At 41.0% G+C, this 22,577-nt stretch overlaps 2 protein-coding genes across 12 annotated transcripts in view; one reads left to right on the top strand and one right to left on the bottom strand.

Moving 5' to 3' along the window:
* The window catches only part of RALBP1 (ralA binding protein 1), a 31,168-nt gene extending 14,957 nt beyond the window's left edge, over positions 1-16,211 (top strand). For all 4 annotated transcript variants that reach the window (XM_077352762.1, XM_077352763.1, XM_077352760.1 and 1 more), the window contains 6 exons: positions 3,071-3,232; positions 5,126-5,257; positions 6,246-6,353; positions 6,883-7,004; positions 7,659-7,779; positions 8,904-16,211. In XM_077352762.1, the coding sequence (XP_077208877.1) occupies positions 3,071-3,232; positions 5,126-5,257; positions 6,246-6,353; positions 6,883-7,004; positions 7,659-7,779; positions 8,904-9,179 (921 nt within the window). In that variant the 3' untranslated portion in view covers positions 9,180-16,211. The remainder of the gene's footprint in view (positions 1-3,070; positions 3,233-5,125; positions 5,258-6,245; positions 6,354-6,882; positions 7,005-7,658; positions 7,780-8,903) is intronic.
* Positions 16,212-17,072: 861 nt separating this feature from the next.
* PPP4R1 (protein phosphatase 4 regulatory subunit 1) overlaps positions 17,073-22,577 on the bottom strand; it is a 54,535-nt gene continuing 49,030 nt past the window's right edge. For 7 of the 8 annotated variants that reach the window (XM_077352757.1, XM_077352754.1, XM_077352751.1 and 4 more), the window contains 5 exons: positions 22,107-22,207; positions 21,598-21,718; positions 21,370-21,504; positions 20,144-20,285; positions 17,073-18,155 (listed from right to left, as the gene is read on the bottom strand). In XM_077352757.1, the coding sequence (XP_077208872.1) occupies positions 17,992-18,155; positions 20,144-20,285; positions 21,370-21,504; positions 21,598-21,718; positions 22,107-22,207 (663 nt within the window). In that variant the 3' untranslated portion in view covers positions 17,073-17,991. The remainder of the gene's footprint in view (positions 18,156-20,143; positions 20,286-21,369; positions 21,505-21,597; positions 21,719-22,106; positions 22,208-22,577) is intronic. The other variant, XM_077352756.1, reaches the window with a different exon arrangement.

Raw genomic sequence — 22,577 nt, forward strand, 5'->3', positions numbered from 1 at the left:
GTTTTACAGGCTCTTGAAGTGCGTGAGTTCCAACAGGAACTGCTCTGTGAGAATAGTTCTAACAGAACTGTGACTGGCCCCAGGTTACTGAGCTGCTGCATGTGCGGGGAATCAAACCTGGCTCACAAGATTAGAAGTCAGTGCTCCTAATCACTACATTAAGCGGGCTCTTGAGCTTTGATTTGATTTCTCCAGTCCTCCATATGCAGTCAGCTGGGTTTCTGTCAGAGTTCTCTCAGTCTCACCTACCTCACAAGGTGTCTGTTATGGGGAGAAGAGGGGTAGGTGATTGTAAGTAGCTTTGAGACTTCTTCAGGTAGTAAAAAGCGGATATAAAAAACAGCTGTTTGGTAGAGCTGGTGGTGGCTCCTTAAAGGGACAGTCCTTAATGATGCAGCAGCCTTATCCTATGTTGGCTTTCAGTTGGTGTTGGAGAGTCCCCTGTCTCCAGACAGTCACCTAGCATGAATCACGGTGATAACATATTTGAGTTAGTGAACTTGTGATACCCAACCTTGTAACACTTTTTTGTTTGCTTGGGAACTGTTGAAACGTTAGTCCTTGAGAAAGTGACATACATAAATAGTATTATCTGTTAAGAAGTATTATCACAGTTCTTGAGTTAAATAGACAAACTTTGTTTATCAGTTGTAGAATTAAAAAGTTAGGCTCCTTTCACTTCTACTTAAAACTCAGTTTCCTCATCATATACTAAAGCCCAGATTGCTAGCAACTGTTGTGTCTTTCTACTGAGCAGGCCAGCCAATGGCATAAAGAGAAATTAGGCAGTCAACAGTAAAGACATTAAAAGATCAGAACATGAGGAGATTCTGTACAAATTAGATTGTTTATGTGGTCTTCTACACCCTGTATATGCACAGCATTTGCAGGCTGTCAGCATATGTTGACATCAGTATAAAGAATGATGAGTTTGAAAACATGGTTATTGTGTCTTTTAAAAACTTTTCACAAATTTTTGTTTTGAAAATTATTTGTAGATCTAGGAATGCTCAAGGTTTATATGAACACCTAGGCTAAAATATTACAAACACTTTTGGAAGAGGATCTTAAGCAAGCTGGTAGTAGGGAGTGGCCAACATTGAGTATACAAATTTTTAATGTTTCTGAGGCTGTGCAAGCATACGACTGAGACTCTAGGTATTCTACCAGAATTAATAATCACAGCCTAATTTGATTTTAATTTGTTATTTACTTTTAAATTAACAATTCCGTCTCAACAACTGGCTTCGCCTTTGGGGTAAAATTACTATTTTTGTCAATTGGTGTCATTAACTAAAATGATTGATCATATTATACTACCGCTTTTCATTTAAATGCCTTCTGTTCTTTGTTACAATTTAACCATTTTCAAATTCGGTACTGGATTCCGGGTGAGATTTGTTTTAGAAGTTGCACAATGATTTCTTTGGGGTTCAGTGCCAGTGAGGCCCCATTGAACAGTTAAGATCAGGTGATTTCCCTTGAGACCTTTGCTGTGCCATCTACATTCTGCCCTGACTTCCTTCTTATCAGACATAAACAAATGCCCTGTGAGTTCCTGTTGCATATATAGGATTAAGATATCAAATGTAATTAAAATCAGCTTTTTCTTTTGATCTCAGACCCCATTTTTAGAGGTTAACATGACAGTTAGCTATCAAAACAAATCAAATTTCAAGACCGGTAATTCTTTTTAGCAGTTGTCCCATGATATTTAACATTGTTGTCCTGACAACAAAGGGAAGATATTTTAAATCTGTTGGAATAATCTGCTAGTGTTTGAAAGGGCAGTTTCATCATGTCACCTTACTAAAAGCCTTTGTAAATAAGATCTCGTGGGATTAGAGCTTTAGTGGAATTGTCAAGATTAGTACATTTAGAAAATATTTTGCATGCTGAGCTCCCTGATATATGGGGGTCTGACAGAGGTATTGCTGAAACAATATAAATCCTATAGTCAAATCATGTAGAAAGGAGAAAGATTCTTGCAAGGTCCCTTATAATCTTATCAGAGTTCTAGAATTGTGTATCAAAAAGTCATTAATCCCAGCCCTACGCTCATCGCAGGAATTCTGTTTACATCCGCCTCATATAAAGGTATCCCCTGTGCAAGCACCGAGTCATGTCTGACCCTTGGGGTGACGCCCTCCAGGGTTTTCATGGCAGACTCAATACGGGGTGGTTTGCCAATACCTTCTCCAGTCATTACCGTTTTACTCCCCAGCAAGCTGGGTACTCATTTTACCAACCTCGGAAGGATGGAAGGCTGAGTCAACCTTGAGCCGGCTGCTGGGATCGAACTCTCAGCCTCATGGACAGACATTTCTGCTGCTTACCACTCTGCGCCACAAGAGGCTCTTCAGCCTCGTATAGGTGACAATAATCTAGGTCTCCTTGTGCCACTATCTGGGAGAAAATGTACCACAAAAAATGCTTACAGAGCAAAGATCTCAATGTTATTTGAATAAACAAGTCAAAAAACATTTTTTAAAATCACATAATTGTAAGATATTTTGCCTAGTCTCATCTGAATGGGGGATTCTCCCCAGCCTCAGCTGTGGCATAGAGTCCAACTCCAGAGCTTGTCCAAGAATTTAGTAAGGATTTAGTGTGTATGGTTTTGACATACACTTTATCTTGACATTGTAGTAACATCAAATTGACATTATTTCTGCAGTTACCCCTGGAAAAAAGTGTGTAACATGCTGAGGATGGAAGTATTAGCCATTGTTAAATATTGTGTGTGACTGTGTGCAAGTAACAGTGTGTTGCATGAGAAGGAAATAAGAAATGAGCAATAGTTAAATGGTTTTAAGCATAGGAACAGTAGATGATTTCAGAAAACACGTTTATAGATTGGTCAGCTAGTTGAAGCCAGAACAGTGTTTGCAAAAGATTATTTACTTATTTATAGGATTTCTATACCACCCATCCCCTAATCCAGTTTAAGAAATTGGCTGCATGACTCGAGTCATGTAGTGTCCTCAGGTATCCATAAAACAGGCATCTGCAGATAAAGCATTTGGCTATTCCTCTCTGAAGTGGCGTTATGACTTTTGTGTTTTCTCAGATCAGCAACCGCGTCCTGTATGTTTTTTTTACTCACGTTCAAGAGTTCTTTGGAAATGTGACTTTGAAGCCAGTGACAAAGCCTCTTCGTTGGTCTAATATGGCAACAATGCCAGCATTGCCAGAAACCCCAGAAAGCATCAAAGAAGAAATTAGACGCCAGGTAGGTCTTCTCGCTATCAAACTTATCCTTATATTGACAGATGGCATTGATAAAGGCAGTTGTGACTTTCAGGTGCCATCATAATGGACTTGTGGTAAATGAACAAGCAATAGATTTATTATAGCTTTGAGTTGAGGCTCCTACAAATTCATGCTTAGTTCAGCTGCTTGCATGACAATCAAGCTGTTGCTGCTCTGGTTTTCTTCACTTTGCAAGTTGGGTTAACATTGAAGCTGAGGATAGATTTCATACTGATAAGATGATATCAATTTTATAAGGAGTAGAATTCTCATAGAAGACAGCTAGGCTTTGGCTGTAGTGTCAAGTTACTCCTCCAACTCTATACAGGCCATGGCAGAAGGGCAAGTCTTTTTTTTTTGTTTAAACATTTTCTATCCCACATTCATTCAAAGTGGCTTACAATATATTTAAAATATTAGATAGCCTAACAACAGACAATCTTAACACAGCACATCCCATTAATACATCCTAAAACCTGTCAACTAAGAACTGTGCTGAATAATTGCTTTATCTAAAGAAGCCATTCGTTGTCTTATATAACTTTTGAAACCTGGGCAATAAAGATGCTTTCCATACTCCATCTGGGAAACTGCTCAAAAGAATGGACACATCAGCAGGAAAAATCATGAGACATATCCAAGGAGCATTGAACCTGTCAGAACAAGCAATGATTTGGGGGAGGTCCTCAATTGCACAGGTTGATAAAAGGAGAATCAGGCATTCTTGATGAAAAGGCAAGTCGAAACAAAGTATAGGAGTTAGATGAGCAAATTTTCAAAAAGTTTCATGGTTCCTTGAACTACTGTAAACTAAAATGAAGCTTCACAGCTGAGTTGTCAAGGGAAATTATTTACATTAATAATATCTTTTCAAAATGCAATTTTGAATTCAGGTTGAATTAATATTTTTTAGTGTGGGAGTAGGAACGAACATGGGATGTTAGAATTGGATTTTAAATATCTTATTAATTTTAACTCTTGTTGGCCTATGGATGTTTTAAATTGTAAATTGTATGTATTAATTGATCTTGTGAAGTGCTCTGAGCGCATTGTTGGGAAGTATGGTATATAAAGTTAATAAATAATGATGATGATGATAATAATAATACAAATAAAAGTTTGTTTGATATATTGAAAAATATCACTGAACATTATTGAGTCAAGATTTACAGTCTAACAATACTTCATGTATAAGAATTCTTAAATGTTTTAAACCCCTTCATTTAACTGTTGTCATATCTGGGTACTCATCTTGGGTTATATTGGAGTTTTTGTAGTTCAAGATGTTAACCGGTCTTACTGCCCTTGTTCTTTCAAGTATACCTCCCCATGCATTCCCTATCCCCATCAATGGCACATAGTTACAGCTCATGCATAGCTAAATTATAGCTGCTGAGTTATCTTAATCTTTAACAATATGATGCCAAAGCATTTTCTTGCTTACCCATAGCTTAATTTCAGTCACACAATGCATAGTTTTATACTGTGGTGGCAGTTTCTGATGAGGCAGTGTGTTTTGTTTTTAATCTGCACAGCCATTCATAAGCTCTGCTGGGCAAAAGTCCCACTAGGCCCTGTACACTTTTTAAGACACTTGCTGGGCCCCAAAAAGTTGTTTGCAGGTGCCACATTAGAAACCCCAGTTTAGAATATGGGTGCTGTTGACCCCACTAGCTTTCATGATAGGTTTGTGTTAAAGAAGAAACCAAAAATGTCTTTCAATTTTTATCCAGATTATTTTCTTCTAACTGTGACTTAACAGGGGTATACAGTAAATTAATGTTTTTGTTGCTGTTTTTGCTTTTTAAGGAGAAAGTGGGTTAAGACTAGGAAGTATACTGAATTGCTAAACAGGATGTGTTTATTTTACCAGGAGTTCCTTTTGAACTGTTTACACCGAGACCTACAAGTGGGGATCAAAGATTTATCCAAAGAGGAGAGGTTATGGGAGGTGCAAAGAATTTTGACTGCTCTCAAAAGGAAGTTAAGGGAAGCTAAGAGACAAGTGAGTATATTGCAGTTTTAATACAGAGTATAACTACTTTTTCCTTCTGCATAGGAGTTCAAGTTTCCATGATGCATGGTTTGCAGCAAGTGTGGCTTTGTAGAGCATGGCTAGGTTGCCATGCTGTCCTTAGGAGAAAAGGGATCGTGGCCTGCCCCCTCCATCCTGCTAGAAGAGCCTTGATCTAGTCTGTAGTTCTGATTGAGGAAAATATTTTTGTTCTGTTTAAGGAGGGGGGAAAGGGCTCACTTTCATCTGGCAACTTGAACTCATGTATCTTCATGTAGCTCTGTATCATGAACAAGGGATAAATAAGCAGTGCTGTAACTGGCAGCTGCTGACAGTTGGTAAGGATTGAATCCATAGACCTGAGCATGGCAATACTGAGAACCTGCGTGCCCTGCCCTGTCTAATGAACAGTCAGGTGTGCCAGCAGAACACTTGATCTGGTGAAACAGTGATCTGGAGGCCTGATACCACACTCCTCATGCTTGTTCCGCTTCTGTTGGGTGGTAATAGAGTCACCCACTGCACTGGATGAGTGTTCTCCTTGTGGGAAGGTTTTTTATTTCTGGCTTCTAGTTTCACAGTCTGCCATGTGACCTTTTTGCCATGGTTGCTTTGCAGACTTCTGTTTTGCTTTCCTTGTGTTTGATTGGACTGTTGCTTTTCTGTGCTCAGTCACTGTGTATTTGGAGATGTGACAGCTTCTCAAATTGCGACCATGTATAAATTAGCCAAACAGTCTGCTAGTTAGAACCCACAGCTTGCTTGTTCCTGGAAAATCAAAAGCTGCTGCACGGATTTAATCACCATCTGTCACAGAAAGAATGAGTATTGATATAGTCAACTAATGCTGCTCTAGGAAATGTGAAATAATCTTGGATCTTCTCTCAGCATAGCCACGGGTGCAAAAGTTGTATAGACAGCTATTTATATACCACCACATTTCACTGTGTGATTCTCTGTGGAATTCTTTTCAATGCAGGAGTGTGAGACAAAGATTGCCCGGGAGATTGCCAGCCTTTCAAAGGAGGATGTGTCCAAAGAGGAAATGAATGAGAATGAAGAAGTTATTAATATTCTACTTGCTCAGGTAGTTCCAGTTATCCACCCAGCTACCTTTTGACTTTTTTCTTCTGTCTCCCTTCATGGGCCGCAAGGCAGTGAGTGAATGCAGCTCATGTGCTGTGCAGATAAACTGAGGCAGCTCATAGCTGAAAAGACCTTTATCTGTCAATGGTATGAATTATTGGAAAGCACTTTCATTGAGACTGCCATGACTTGTATCACCTGAACAGCAGGGGTGGGGGTGAGATAATGTCAGCTTTGATTTCATCCGTGATGTGTCATTTCTTGTCAGGTGGCCAACAGCCTGGATAAAAGTGTCCTTTCTTAAAGACTTAATACACTTATCAGATGATATTTACCTCCCTGCTTCAGCTGCCCACTTCAATATCTCAAGCCTGTATTAAAGGAACAAGACATTTTCCTGCAGGCCTAGTGGCAGCCCTACCTGCACAGCAGTTGTCTCTGTTCACCCCACCCCACTGCTCCATCAGTTATTGTGGTGTGATTTCCCAAGCTCATGAGTCAGGAGATATTCTAATTATTGTTTTTTGTAGGAGAATGAGATTTTGACAGAACAGGAGGAATTACTGGCAATGGAGCAGTTTTTACGCAGGCAAATAGCGTCTGAAAAGGAGGAGATAGATCGCCTCAGAGCGGAAATAGCAGAAATTCAAAGGTAACACAGCCTCTACCTGATTACTGTAGAAACTTTGAAAAATAACCAAATGTTAGTGCGACTAGAAAGATATTTGTAGCCAGTTTCTGCTGGATCATCCTGCTATAGTTGGTGTTGAATACAACTAAAATTCAGTAGTCTTACTATCCCAGTCATTTTTTTCAGCAACAGAATGTGTGTGTGTAGGGGTTAGTTTTGTAGGGTGCTCTAACCTGCTAGGTAGTCTAGCTCCTTGAAAAGATGGTTGCTTTATGAGAGTATACATGCTCAGGTCATCCTGAGGTCATCCCCCTGGCAGGGACTGTCCAACAGTGTGCAGAAGAAATGCTTTTGAAGCTCATCCTTGGCAGCAGAGAGGAGAAGATGTGTATCTTCTCTTGCGGCAACCTGGCAGTGCCCAAGACAGGCTACAGAGGTGGACCTCTAGTAGCAGTGGTACAGAACGCATGAAACCACAAGCCACACCTGTTGGATATTCCCAAGGAACAGCTGCCAGTTTGGCATTCCAAATGCCTACTTGGGTTGCATTCTGGCACCAGCACTTAAAGCCCCGAAGTTGTTCTCCAGAATGTGGTTTTTATACGATTTTAAGGTTGTTAGAACAGACCAGCCTAACAGCATTGTATGCTAGCAATTTGTGCTTGTCCATTTTAGCCGCCAGCATGGTCGAAGCGAAACCGAGGAATATTCTTCTGAAAGTGAGAGTGAGAGTGAAGATGAGGAAGAGCTACAAATAATATTGGAAGATTTGCAAAGACAGAATGAAGAGCTAGAGGTGAAATTGCATTCCTTTATAATGTGTATTCATTGACTGTTTTATGAGACAGGTAGGGCAGCGTTTGTTAGCAAGGGTATCATTCACAAAGCAGCCTTAGAGGCTTTGGCTTCTTCCTTTTATTAATGCCGGTTCTGGTAATAGCTTTCTGGTTCACTAAAAGCCTTTCCTCCCCCACTTTTTTCTGGTTTAAGGACTGAAGAATTTTCAGTGTAGAAGTATGTTGGAGTAAAATAACATTTTCAGTTTCAGTTATGGTTTCTTGCTTAGCAAGCATAAGTTTTCTTACCGTTGCAAATTTCTTCAGTATCTGTGGTAATGTAAGGGTAGTAGGTTTTCAGGCTTTAGAAGGAACAACCGTTAAAAACTGTTTTTACTGGTTGCTGCCTTTTTTAAATACCCTGGAAAAGAGGTGTGAGAAACAGAAGAAAAGCAACACTGTGGCAGTAGCTGCAACTGAAATATTTTTTTAAATCAGATCTCCAGTCGCCAGTTAGCTGCCCTTCTGTGTAAAAGTCCTCCCAATTTGCAAAAACACTTGAGGGCTAGAAGATGTGTTGTGGGCATTAGGTTGTGGACGACTGTGATAGAATTTCTGGAGTGTCAGTTGATATCGTATCTGGGTGAATTAGGGATTGCCTGTGGTCTGACAACTGGCCTGGAGGGCTCTTGAAGGCCTCCTGTGAGCCCCAGACTTGTGCATGAACAAAAGGATTTATGGATGGATATTAAAAACCTCATGCTGATGATAGACGATGTCAGTGCCCATCTGTCAAGAGATATTTATTACGTAGATAAATGTGTGCTCCAGATGCATGGCCTTAGCACATATGTTTGCTCAATATTATGCCAGAAGTTAATTGTTACAAAACCCTCTTTTAAAGACAAGGAATTTAGAGTGTTCAGAGGTGCTGTTGGTGTCTTGTTTATACATTTTCCTTCTTCCTGGAACTGGATCTTCCCTGGCCTTATTTTTAATCTTTTTGCCCTCCCACGCACACACTTGTCTCCCTTCCATGGGAAAGTGACACTAAGCGCTATCCTATTAATGATTCATTAGCCACATAAGTAGCCGTTTGATTGCCGCTAAAGTGACCCTTTTCATCTCCTCAAACTGGATACAGATTAAGAACAACCATCTGAACCAAGCAATTCATGAGGAGCGGGAAGCCATCATTGAGTTGCGAGTGCAGCTTCGGCTTTTGCAGATGCAGCGAGCAAAATCAGAGCAGCAGGTGCAGGAAGAAGAAGAGTTTGAGAAGCGGGGAAGCACATTACAGCAGCCACTGCCAAGAGACTCTGCCCCCCCAGAGACGAAAGCTGCAAAAGAACAGCCAAAGGCAACCAAGGAGCCAGTGAAGCCATCGCCAAGCAAAGACAGAAAGGAAACACCAATTTAATTGGATTCCTCAGGTATTCAGAATATCTCCTGGGCAAAGCCAGGACTGTGCAACTTACTGTAAATCTGGGGTGTGTATATTCTGTAAATAATCTTCTTTTACACCATGGAGACATTTGGTCTCCTTCCTATATGTGGCTTCTGCCTATCAGGCTCAGGTTACTTGGAAGGATAAAGCAATTTGAGGTGGGGCATGAGGAGAGGGGGAAGGGGTGGGGCACAGCAGTTACTTGGCCATGTCATAAATTGGTTTCAGGTGACCTTAAAGGACTAAGTGAAAGTAACAGTAGGTTACTTGCTCTGGAACAGTCTCAGAAATTCTCTTGTGCATTATCAGCCTAAGGCCTACTTCATCCCAAACATCTTACATCTGGGGGGAAACCTCTGTCCATGCCATGTGTAGACCATACAAGCATCTTTTGGGACGCCACTGAGGGAAGCAGAAAAATAGATATGGTTGAGCAAAAATCCCTTGTAACACAGGTCATGCTTTCCCCCTGTGCTGGTATAAGTAACAGCTGATATGTGAAGTGGCCCTTGGGCAATGGGGTGGGGAGATGCAAGTCATAACCATAAATTTACTTGCCGTGTGAATTTCTTTGCTCTCAGTCGCAAGTTCTGCTTTTACTCACTCTTGTGTGTGCCTTTGGTACTGATTATATAAAAAGGAGCTTTAAAAATAGATAGGTCTGAGCAGCTGGAAAGTTCTTCAAGGTGAAACCATTAGTGTTACTTAACATGTTTCCCTTCTTGTCTAACATTCTTAAAACTAGAGTGAAAATGCATGTAAAAGCATGCAAATGAAAATGATGAGTTATGTCCCCATTAAAGAAAAAACAGAGAGCTGTTAAACCTTAGCAATGCACTTACTAGGGAATGCAAAATGCTTCTTCTGGGTCTGTATTCTCACTGCCATGTGTATAGCAAACAGCCTCTTAACGCAGACTAAAAGATTGATATTGATGTTGATTCCTATGATAGTTACAAGCCCTGTGAATAATGCTTTGGTGACTGAAGAAAGGGGACCACATTTCTTGTTTTTGGGAAGACCTGTTTCCATGAGCAGGTCATATATTCCTCAAAAAGTTCAGGAGGCACAGGAGCTGGACAAAGGATTCCTGTTGGGACACTTGATCTACTGTTCATATGGGTGTAAAGGTAACTGGACAGAGGCTCTTGCCACCCACATCGAACTCTTCCTCCTCTACCATATGGTCTGTCTCCTTCACCAGATAGTGCAATATGATGTGCACATCCCTTTGTATGCATCAGGCTGGTCAGACAGTCTATGTATGTATCTGTAAATGTATGCAAGGCTTCCCCTTGGGAGTTTGCTGTGGGGTGGCAGGGTTTCTGTTGCTGCCTCTCTCCCCTTCCCCAGATTCTGTAACATAGTGCAGAGAACCTTTCTGCCCACATAGGTGTGATGAGCTGGGTTCAGCAACAGCCTTCTGTATGATTCTTCAGTGTTGCCAGCAATTCATTGTTAGGATCCTCTTTGTCTTTCAAAGGCACTCATAATTGAATGCCCGGTTTTATTGAGTTAAGTTGCTCATATCAGTAATACTGAATAGAACTCTGCAGGGTGTTTATCAGATTTTTGTTTCTAGTCTGCAATATTTATTTTTCAGTGTGGTTGTTGTCTTTGCCTATTGCACTGTTGTGAATCATTGGCCATGATTTAATTTTTTTGTACAAATGTTTTGAGATGTTACAGAGAACAGCATATTTTTTTTAAACCTTGAAGAAGAAAGTATATGGGGACTAGTTGGATGATGGTAGTGTATGCATCAAGCATTTGCCCTAGCCTGTTACATACATTTTATATTTGTTGGCAGTATTTAAACCTTTTTGTTTCCATTCACACTAATTTCTATTAAGCTGTCAAACTTTTATATAATCAATGTTCATCAAACCAATCTCTTGCTATTGGTTAACTTCTGTTGTCAAGAACATGTTAATCAAGTAAATGAATTCAACAGCCATCTGTAAATTGTTTTATTAATTTTGCTATGGAATTGACCGTTATGTAAAATAGCACTATATCTCTTTATGTTACTATGGAAGTTTTTGTGCACAGTAATGCCCATTCTGATATTACTAATTCCATGGGGGAAAAGACACTCTGGTTCATTTTCTTTCCCCCCAATATAACTAGTGCTGAGTCATTCAGTGCATTGAGCAGCAGCAGCAGTGTCGACATGCATATCTTTCCTAGGTCCCTTTCAGACGGACTCCTGAAGATGTAAAATCCTTAGTTTGACACTGGCATTTCATTTTTTTTTAAATCAGATACTTACCATTGGACTGCTACACTGCTGATAATAGCCACATTTACTAAAAAAAATCCTCCTGGATATTTATTAAATGTTCTTTTTACATTTGCTTAAATGACCAAAAATAAGTGTATTCTTTAACAAAGTACTTCTGTTTTTCACTATAGGGGCCATCACAATTGGTCCTGTATTTGAACGTGACTGGGGAGCAATTTGTGGCTGAAAAACAAGCTGTTTTTAAATTGTTATGAAGCCAGAGAGTTTTACCATAGGAAGGACAGAAACCCCATAGCCAGAACTATTAGATCTTGCTAAGTACCAATGAAATAATTTGTTTCCACTTCCATAATTAAGAAAGGGTTATCTTCTGATGTCCAATGCAAAGGTGGAAGATAATGGTAACTCAGATTTTTATGGGGCAGGTTCTGTCAAGGAAGGAGGTGCCTACATAATAAGAGCAAATATTCTTAGGAAAGCCAGAAGTCCCAACCCACTTTCCTCCATAGAGTATAATAACCTATCAGCTGTATAATAACCTATCAGAAATGAATAGCTCAGAATGACATTTTATACAAGGACATTGTCTGGAGGTCTACCCGTCCTAATGGCAACAACACCAAATACAAACAAGTCAGCACTGCAAGTCAAATTAGAGGAACTGGGAAGGATATTCACAACACTCAGCAGCCAACATGCCTAATGATTAGCAGTATGTTACTGTAATAAAGCACTACACAGACAATACTGAAATATTTTTCACACAAATTGATCAATCACCTGGACTCTTGAATAAACCAGGAGAACCAGGAGAACTTAAGAGGGGGGCATGTCTTAAATAGTGAACCTAATTAGTTAAGGGAATAGTGTTCCTTTAAGAAAACTCATGGGAAAGATGTAACCATCAGACACCATAGGACAGTGGTCCCCAACCTTTCTGAGGTTGGGGACCGGCAGGGCAACTGCCTCGCCTGTGCATTGCGCGGGCCGCAAAAGTGCCGCACATGCACAATTTCAGCCGCGCATGGCGCGTGTGCGCATGCGCGGCCTGGCTGTGCATGCGCAGTGCGCAGCACGGCCCTGATTCCCTCTCCCCGCCCTCCCGCAGTACGAAGCTTCCCGGGCCGCAAGCTTGCGGCCTGGGAAGTTTTTTACTGCGGGGGGGCGGGAAGAAGGAGCCGCGGCCCGGTGCCATGGCCTTCGCAGCCCGGCACCGGGCCGTGGCCCGCAGGTTGGGGACCACTGCCATAGGACATACCTGTACTTGACCCCATTCCTCCAAGGACTGACCTCACTCACCAGATCCTAAGACCTCAGCGGCAGACAGGAACTGCAGGAGTACACTACTTCCTTCATCCTTACCTATCAGTCCTGGCAGCCATTACCTCAGCAGCTCATAAGGCTTTAGCCTTCTCTATCTTTGGGGATTTTGCACTTGTAGTGTCAATTAAAAATAAAGAAAATAAAGCTTTACCTCCCTCTTCTAGGAAGGATGACTTAAAGACCAGTTCCTCATATACCTTTTCATCCCTTGAGAAGCTGCTTCTGAACAAACAACAGGGACAAGCGAATTTTCGAAGCCATTTACAAATTAATCCAGATTCTTCTTCGAAGCCCAGAGCAGTTATAATGGTTCAGCCTCTGGTAACATACAGGGGAAGATGCAGTTCCAGTCCTCATGCCAGCATAGTTGGACTCTGACTCCTGCCCCCCATAGGTCAGCAAGACTTTGGGTTACAAGATAGACCTCCCCTAGCCACTTTGAGATAAGTTCCTCCGGCCACTCAAAAATAAAGTAAGGAGGTAGATCACTTGTTCACACAGCTAGCCATTAAACACCTTCAGATCTGGGATACAGAAAGGTTTGCTGGGACATCCTATATCAGTTTATTTATATACTTTATTTAGGTCACATATACTCTATCTTTCTCCTCAGCTGGTATCCCATAGCAGTTTCCATCTTTCTTCCATTATAGCACATAACAATCCTTTGAGGTATATCAGGCGGAAAGCATATGACTGGCCCAAGATTACCCATTAAGCTTAAATGACAGAGTAGGGGTTCAATACATGGTTATCACAGATCCCAGTCCAACACCACAATGGTTTTCTCTTGTTTGTCAGAAAAAACAAGACAAGAGCAACTCCAGACCTGAAGCACCTTCATGTTTTTTTGTGAGGAAGAGGCAATTCCACATGGAAATATTACCTTGCATAGTAGAAGCACTTGAACTGGGGGCTTCCTGGTTTCCATACCTTCATGATCCAATCCGTTCTTCAAGAAGGCTCACCTATTTTGGCTATGGATACAGCCACTGTCCAAACAAGATGCTCCCCTTGGATCTTCCTCTTCTCAACTTTTCACCAATCTGATGATCCTGACTGTAGCACAACTTAGATATCAGGGTCTGTATGTGGTAAGCAGCAGAAATGCTGTCTGAAGCTGTCTGCCCATGAGGTTGGGAGTTCGATCCCAGCAGCTGGCTCAAGGTTGACTCAGCCTTCCATCCTTCCGAGGTTGGTAAAATGGGTACCCAGCTTGCTGGGGGGTAAAACGGTAATGACTGGGAAAGGCACTGGCAAGGCCACCCTGTATTGAGTCTGCCATGAAAATGCTAGAGGGCGTCACCCCAAGGGTCAGACATGACTCAGTGCTTGCATAGGGGATACCTTTACCTTATGTCTACCCTTACATGGACAACTTTCTGATTCAGTCTAAGAGTCAAGGACAGCTATGCATTCAGCAACACAGCTAGAAATGGAATTAACAGCCTCTTGATTGTTTCAAGCCATAGCCTACCTGGGCACAATGACTGACCTCTCAGTCCAGCAGTCTTATCAGAGCTCATTCTTCTAGACTGAACGTCAGGCCAAATCATCTTGTGCCTTGACATGATCCTCAAATCCACCATCTGTAGTAGCTCCTCTGGCAGAACAGCATTCTCAATGGTAACATATTCAAATCCCCATACCTAGGGTTGTAGGAAGGCCACTCTGTCGCAGGTACAGAACATCAACCATCAAAGAGGTAGATTTTTTCCAGAACCTCACAGAATACAAATTACACAAATCTCAGATGTGAAGCCCATTGCGGACATCATTTGGCCTAAGGCAAACGAACCATGATGGGAGTCAAGCACATAATCAGTTTTCTGGAACTACAGGCAACCTGACTTGACCTCAGCTTTCACAAGTTGGTGTCAAGAAAGGGTATCCTCATTTTCACCCTTCATAACACCATTTAGGACTCTTAAATATAAATTAGCTTAGCTTTGCAAGCCATAGACCCAGGAAAATGAATCTTAAACCCAAGGGTCTTCACAATTGTGATCTGGAGGTTTGGTTCCAGGCTTCACCTCTTCTTATCCCCCAGCCTGCAAAACTCCACTTCCTAGATTCCTATCTATATCCAAGTTGGAAGAGGCAAAGCGAACCTTGACAGCCTAGTAGCCTGCTCTACACTTTCCCTCCAGCTTCTTTACTAGCTTGAACCCATGGATCGTCCCTGCTGCTCAAGCTGCCCATATCCAGAAACTACTTCTCCATCTCAGTCTAACATGGCTCCACCTCTCTTCTTGGAAACTGAATGAATATCCTCAGAAGACCAGGGCTACCAGAGGGCCTAACATTATGGAAGTAAAACGAATGTGATGACAGCCTTCAGCACTCATTTGCATAATCTTCTGGAAGGCAATGGAAATGGAGATGCAGAAAATCCTTGAATCCTCGTTGCAATGGAATCCAAGAAGTCCTCTACTTCCTTGAGTGTCTCGCTGAAAGCTTTTGCCCAACCCTGTTAACAGCCTATGGTACTGGTCTGTCCACCATTACTGCAAGCAGTTTCCCAAGAGAGTGACCTTCCATGTGCTATTGGTTCCTTACCTCTCAAATTGCCCTTCAATCCTTCCAAATCCAGTCCTCAGTCCTTTCCTTCAGTGTAGCCTTCCTATTGAATCAAGGGGATTATCAGAGTTTGGTACTCTTTCAGGCAAGTACTTTGCAGTTATTAGCACAAATCTTCCTTTAATCCAGATTGTCATTTTAGCACAAGCACCCAGGCTCCCCTTGGCAGGCTCCCCAGGCAATGGGAATGGCACAGTCTGGAGGTCAAGTAAGCTCTTGAGCCATGTATCAAGCACACAGCCTCCTTCTATTGCACTGATGATTGTATCATGTAGCCCAGAAAACTTGGGCAAGAGAGTTTCCAGACCCTTTTAGCCAGATGTGTTAAAGCCTGTATCTCCTTGTTATATGAGATTCAGCATCTACCTACACCCTGTTAACACAGCACTTTCCAACAAAAGAAATTTCAAAAGAAATTCCGTCTAAATATCAGGAAGAAGTTCCTGACAGAGTGATTTCTCAGTGGAACAAGCTTTCTCGCAAGGTGGTGGGTTCTCCATCTTTGGAGATTTTTAAACAGAGGCTGGATAGCCATCTGATGGAGAGGATGATTCTGTGAAGGCTTAAGAGGGTGGCAGGTTACAGTAGATGAGCGATAGGGTTGTGAGTGTCCTGCATAGTGCAGGGGGTTGGACTAGATGACCCACAAGGTCCCTTCCAACTCTATTTTCTATGATTCTAACGGTGGAACAACAATTTCGCATCCCTTCCTACTAATGCTCTCTTTAGGTTTACAAGGCAACTAGTCAGTTGTGTGACATAAGATCAACCTATAACCTCATCTGAGGCAACATTTGGCAGAAGTGTTCTCCAACGGAATGTTTCCTAGTGAGTCTTCCATGTTTCACTCAGGATGACTCATCTTTTCAAAATCCCAGTGTAAATCTACCTTCACTGATGGGAACATTAAACACTAGCCTTAGTGTGGTTTTTTCTCATGATCAGAAAATACCCTCCCCCGCCCCTAATCAATGATTTTGAAATAACTGGGGAACCCATCTTGAATTCTGGCTTGTCCGGCCTTCCTCACTTTCTCAAGACTTCCTGGGGTTCCTTACCCCTCTATTCTTGTCAAGATTATGTATAGTGGCAGCTTGGTGTAGTGGGCAAGAGTAATCTGGTGAGCCAGGTTTGATTCCCCACTTCTCCACATGCAGCCAACTGGGTGACCTTGGGTTGCTACAGCACCGATAAAGCTGTTCTGACCAAGCAGTAATATCAGGGCTCTCTCAGCCTCACCTCCCTCACAGGGCGTGAGGAGAAGAAAGGAAGGCGATTGTAAGCTGCTTTAAGACTCCACTGGTTGAGTAAAGTGGCATATAAGAACCACCTCTTCTTATCATCTTGGTTTCTAAGGTGCTATTCTGTGCTTTTGTATGCCACTGCTTGAAAGGATTTTATATTTATTGTCCTGCTACTGTTTTTGTATCTTGATAAAAAATGAAGTAAATAAAAGCACAAACTGGATGTACACAAGGATTACATGGGCAGAACACAATTGTCTTGGAGCATAACTGGCAAAGTTCTTTTCCTTCAGGAAATCTTTGTTTGGAATGGTTTGCCTCGGTGAAATAAAATATTGGGATAAATAGAAGCCTGGGATTATTGACTCCTTCACATGTCATCAGTGGTAATGATATTCTGGATTAAGATCAATGGATTACACAGCTCAGTTCTCCCCCCACTCCCGGTTTAAGAGAAGGCACTGTCATTTGGTCTTATTAATACATTTTTATTTGGACAAGTAGAGAACATTTTATCACAATTGTTTGAAACAGCATGATTAAAGTTGGCAGCACTCCCAAAAGCGATTATAGATATGTACAAGATATGAAGAAAAAAGTTGCACCTCAAAACCAATCATGATCAAGTTAAAAATACCTGACTTGAAGTACATGTGCTAATAGGTTTCCTTCAGGTCATGACCAGCATGAAAAAAAAAAAAACATTAGGACACAGGTACTCACCAAAGATTTCTGCTAATGGGTACAGCAATATGCTGTATTTAAGAATTAAAATCAGATTTCTGGTTTAGTGTTAGCACTGAGCCCTTAAGGATAGGGGACACCAAGTCTCTACTTTTCCCTCATTTACACACTTGAAAACTATTCACACTTAAGGATGTGCTCATATGCACACAAATTTATGTCTTTGCAAAGATAAAAACCTTAATAGCTAATACTGGAGGTGTCTCTTGCTTCTTGGTACAAATCTGCCTTTATAGGCTATGAGAATTTCAGCTGTCAGTTCCTAAGTGGGGGGAATGCTACGATAACTCCTTGGGAGAAAACAAATGCCAGTCTCTGAAAATCACATTCCTTCTACATTGAAAATGCTCTGCCAATTCAAGTTTCACATATTCAGGAAGACAGAAGAGTTAAGGCTCCGGTGGCAAATACAATCCCTCTGAGCAGTTTTCTAGAGTCAAGATTCAACAGGTAATGTTTATTTTTTTCCCCTTGACTCTTAAAATCCTTGGTCTTGGGTCTAGGTAACATCCAACAGAAGTTAAGCTGACAAGAGAATCACTCCTCCATGAAAACGGAGGTTTCAGAACATCCATTTCAGGAGCACTTGGACTGCCCTGTGATTTTGTAACTTTTTAATTAAAATTATAGAAATGTTCAGGGACTACTTTTAATATGTTGAAGAGGCTGTGCTCATGGCATCTTCAGCAATTTTGGTACTGGCAGGGTGGACACTTGCAAAGTATTTAACATCGCTGTCGTTATCCATTTGAAGGGCCACGATTGTTTGTTCTACTGCTTCTTGATAGGAATTCACACAAATTAGAAAATATTCTAGGCAGGAAGGAAAAAGAGAGAATTAAAAACTAGCAATAATTTAGAAGTTTTGTATTGCATGTAAATTCTCAAATTAGGATGGCTATTAATACTACTCAAATTAAAAAATATTTTCCTTTCTTTAATACGTAATAAAAAATAACAATGCTAAAGTTTTAAATTTTTAATAACTTTCTCCTGTGCTTTGGCAAAAGTTGCCCTTTATCATCAACAGCTATGGAGATCACATGGCAGCAGTCCTCCAGCACCTTCTTGAACCCAGCCTTAATGTAGCCCAATAACCTTTCCACTCCTCCTCTTGAAGCACATATTCCACGCTCCAGGAAAAGAGCACAAATTCAAGGAATGATCATTAGTGAGAATTATTTCAGGATAGCATAAAAAAGATGGTGTTTTCATAGTTTAGAGCACGACAGATAACCAATGGGTTTCTCCATATTTGATTCTTATTTTTACTCTTACAGTTTGGGGATTAGACAGGCTATAAATCTAATCCATACAGAACTGATCACACAGACTTATTTTCCATTCTGCATACATAACATCTACAGCAGGTAGGATGGTTTAATTTACTTCATATTACAGCTGCCTAGGTGTGAAAATATAATTCACTTGCTGCTAATGTGACGGAACGTCTTGCAGATGCCACATGTAAAACAAAGACATGTCAAAAACCAAGAGGCACGACCACATGGCTTTCTGGTGTGTGATCCCGACTTCAGCAGTGACCATGGATTTCCACTAGAGAGTATGGCATAACAAAACATTTCATCTAAGCTTCCATGGAACAGTGTCCAAGGAAATCTGATACTGCACATATAAAATCTGTCGTATTTTAAAGATCATAAAAATCCAGTCACTCTGCTTTTCCCTGACTAAAAGAAAATGTTCACATAGCTTTTCTTTTTTGAGGGACCCTGAGGCATAATTGCATTTTAATGGACCAAATAAAACAGGAGAGTGAGATAACAGCAAAAGAATCCTTTGATTTACTGCCATTTTTTAAAAATTCCCCAACCTTCTTCCTACTGCAATTATCTGTAATAGTCAATTACAGGCAAAACTGGCAAAATCCATTTTAATCCTTAAAAAGTGATCTTAAACTGCTGATGAAGAAAGACACTTTGTTTGCCCTCAGGTAATGCCATTTGTCAGACCTGGTCACTCCCTCCTCATACTGCCTTAAACCTTTCCGAGCCATCAGAAATCACCACTCCTTGTCTTGCATTTGATTCACGCTCCCTTTCTTCACTCTTCAGTGGACTTCTCAGCTTTCGTCCCTCCCTAATGCTGATTTCCAACACAATTTTCCAGGCCATTACCTTTTCCCATTTTTCCTTTCTCCCCAACTTTTCTTTCACATAGTTTTCTGGGATCCAGCTCCCCTCTACTTTTCCACTCCATATTTTATTCCCCTTCCCGTCTTTTTCAACTTCATTTTTTCTGTTCTTTTATGCACCCCTTTCTTCCTATTTCACTAATAATCTGGACATCTCAGCTCGAGAAGCAGTGGAGCAGTAATACTGAATGTAATAGTCAACTGAGTCCTTTCTACTGACTGCAGTGCAGGCACAATCTTTATGAGCTTATAGGCATGTGTGAGCCTTAAGGACTCATTAAGCATTTCTCTGAAGAAAAAGCAGCCATGGTGAGGGAGGCAGAAGACCATACCCCAAAAAATCAGAATCCCACCACTCACTAAGGTGCTGTCACCTCTCCAATCTGGATGTGACAAAGTCTCACCACTTAAGTTTCACCAGGAATTTTGCAGCCTTGGTTTCATGTATTTAACCTCAGTCCAAAACAACACACTTTTGTCAGTGATCACATGATTGGTCTGAGGAAAATAGGATGGCACAAGTGGCTTCTCGCTTGCAACAAGCATACTGCAAGAGGACATCAAGGAAATGTATAGACATGAGACAGACGGTTTCTGTCCAATGGAAAATGAGGTAGGAATACTGGAGGTATATATCTTAACCAACCTTTCTCTAAAAGAGTTTGCCTTAAGGTTTTTGCAAGCAGGACTCTAACATTTGGAACTCTATCTGAGGCCAAGTGCAGTAGATGAGGCAGTAAATACTCAGCAAATTGGTCCATTGGCAGGCAGTCATCTTCAATGATAGTCTGAAAAGAATGATGAAGCATTTTAGATTCAGAAGAAATTGAAATTCATTTTAATGGCAGCTCATCGAGTTCTTTTATGAACTCATGCCTCTAGTCAATTACATTGAGAACTATGGGGTCTTCTCTCAGGTCCTAGGTAAATATACCCAAGAAAAAGATCAACCTCATTAGGACCAACCAGTGCAAAACTTTAGAAAGCTCTTTTATCCTTGCATAAGGACCACAATAACAAGAATAATAAAATCTAATTAGGCAACAAAAGTAGTTTATAGCACAAAAAGAAAATTCTCAAATGACATTGCATTATCCTTATAGATATACAGGAAGTTTTAAACATCCAGAAACAATCTGATGGCAAAAATGGAAAAGCCAAATATATTGTTGGGTAAAGCATGTCAGCTAACAAAAATTATAGGTTGTCTGGTGAGCTGCAAATTGATGGACAACTCTGTTGGGGGGCTGGCTCAATTATATTACCACCAAAAACACCAGCCGTTTCCCCTTTCTGACCAAGTTCCATGCCATAACCGTTCCCAAGCATCACCTTTTAAGATATCTTTCAATTACCACCTTCAAAGTCGCAGCTCCTTATTTGTACTCATAAGCAAGAAGTAGAGGAGCTGAGCAAGAAACAAAAAGAACTTGCCACTTGCCCTAGCACACAGCTCTAAATACAATTAAAACTTTGGGATCCTGAACTAAGAGCTGTTCACAAAGCTCTAGGTGTGTTTTTCTTGTTACCCAGTCCCACCACAGCCAGTTAGTCCCTCTGAAAAGTTGTTACTAAAGACTGGGGGTTCTATCTGTAGATTTGTTATTGAGTAACCAGTTCTCATAACCAGAGAAGAAAAAGTCAAGTACTTACTACAGGCATGCCAAGGAAGCAGCATCCCAGGAGCCGCCTAAGCTTTTCAGGTGGGACTATTATGCTGCTTATGGTGGAAAACTGTCTCTGAGGTGTCACAGGACTCCTGTTCTATTTTGCTGTTCTGCAATAATTTCTATTTTTTTTAAATCCCTCCATGTAACTAATACGAAACTGTAGATTAATCAGGAAAATTTAAAGCACTAATGAAAATCTTACCTGGCAGATAAAGACAAAAGCTTGTCGACCAGACCATTTTTGGCATCTACAGAACCTTTCAACGAGCTCATTCATGAGGTCTACTACAAAGGTTGGTGTTGGAGCATTATACAGCTTCTTAACCATATCACTAACCTGGAAGAAAAGGTAAAGGCTCCCACTGACTGTCACATACTAAAATGATTTGCTATATATATTCCTATTAAATGACATTACTTGAGTTCATACCAGTTTGTAGGATATCCAGCGAACAGAGGAAACTTTGTCAGAGCAAAGGCTGAGAGCAATGGGTCGTAGGTAATCAAATATGTCTCTGGCAGTATAGAGATCAAGAAGCAAGATCAGTTGCCTGCAATAACAAAATGAACGGACCAAAATTAGTCAGAATTCAAGAGACAATACAATGGTTATCATCCACTACAAACAAAGCAGGCTCTCTCACACAAGCATCACGAAGAGCTCACATCAATCCTCTAGCAGTTGCACTGGCTGCTAGCTGAATACTGGATCACTACAAGGGAATGTTTAGATTACTTTGGATTTTGTCTAAAATGGCAGCTGTGCAGGTTTTTCAGTTGCCAGGATGTAGATCTTCTGCAGATTCCATTTCTTTTCTCTCTGACCCAACACATAATTGGAATGCTGATGCAGTAGCCTTGCTGAAATTGTCTGAGAGCCCTAGGCCGAGCCTGGAGCTCTGTGGAGAAGAGGCACAATGTAAGTGTGAGGATACATACTCTGCCAGCTCAGCTCGGAAGCGCCAGTTCCTGCTGTTATCTGTCACTAAGAACTCCTGAAGCTGATAAAGATATTCCCGCCTTTTATCAGGATGAAGCAGCTGGAAGAAAGTACGAACACAGTCACGGCAGTGAAGCACTGATCTGAAGGAGTGCTTTCCCATCTCCTTGGAATATCCTGGAAATACACCTGAGGGTGTATTCACTCAATTCAAGGTCCCCAGAACAGTGAGAACAATAAAACATTATGAATATTGAAAAAGCACTGAAAATACAAATGAAACATAGATACACAAACATTAGAAACACATAAAACCACATAAGCAGAAAGGTGCATTAACAACAGTTAGTGAAGGGACACCAAACAAAAGCCAATGGAAGACAGTGATAGGAGAAAGACAAATCTCCCTGGGAATGAAGTTCCAATATAAAACAGAGCAGAAATTAAAACATCTCTCCATTTTTATTACA

Source organism: Paroedura picta, chromosome 9 (genome assembly GCF_049243985.1).
Source record: "Paroedura picta isolate Pp20150507F chromosome 9, Ppicta_v3.0, whole genome shotgun sequence".
NCBI classification, from domain to species: Eukaryota; Metazoa; Chordata; class Lepidosauria; order Squamata; family Gekkonidae; genus Paroedura; species Paroedura picta.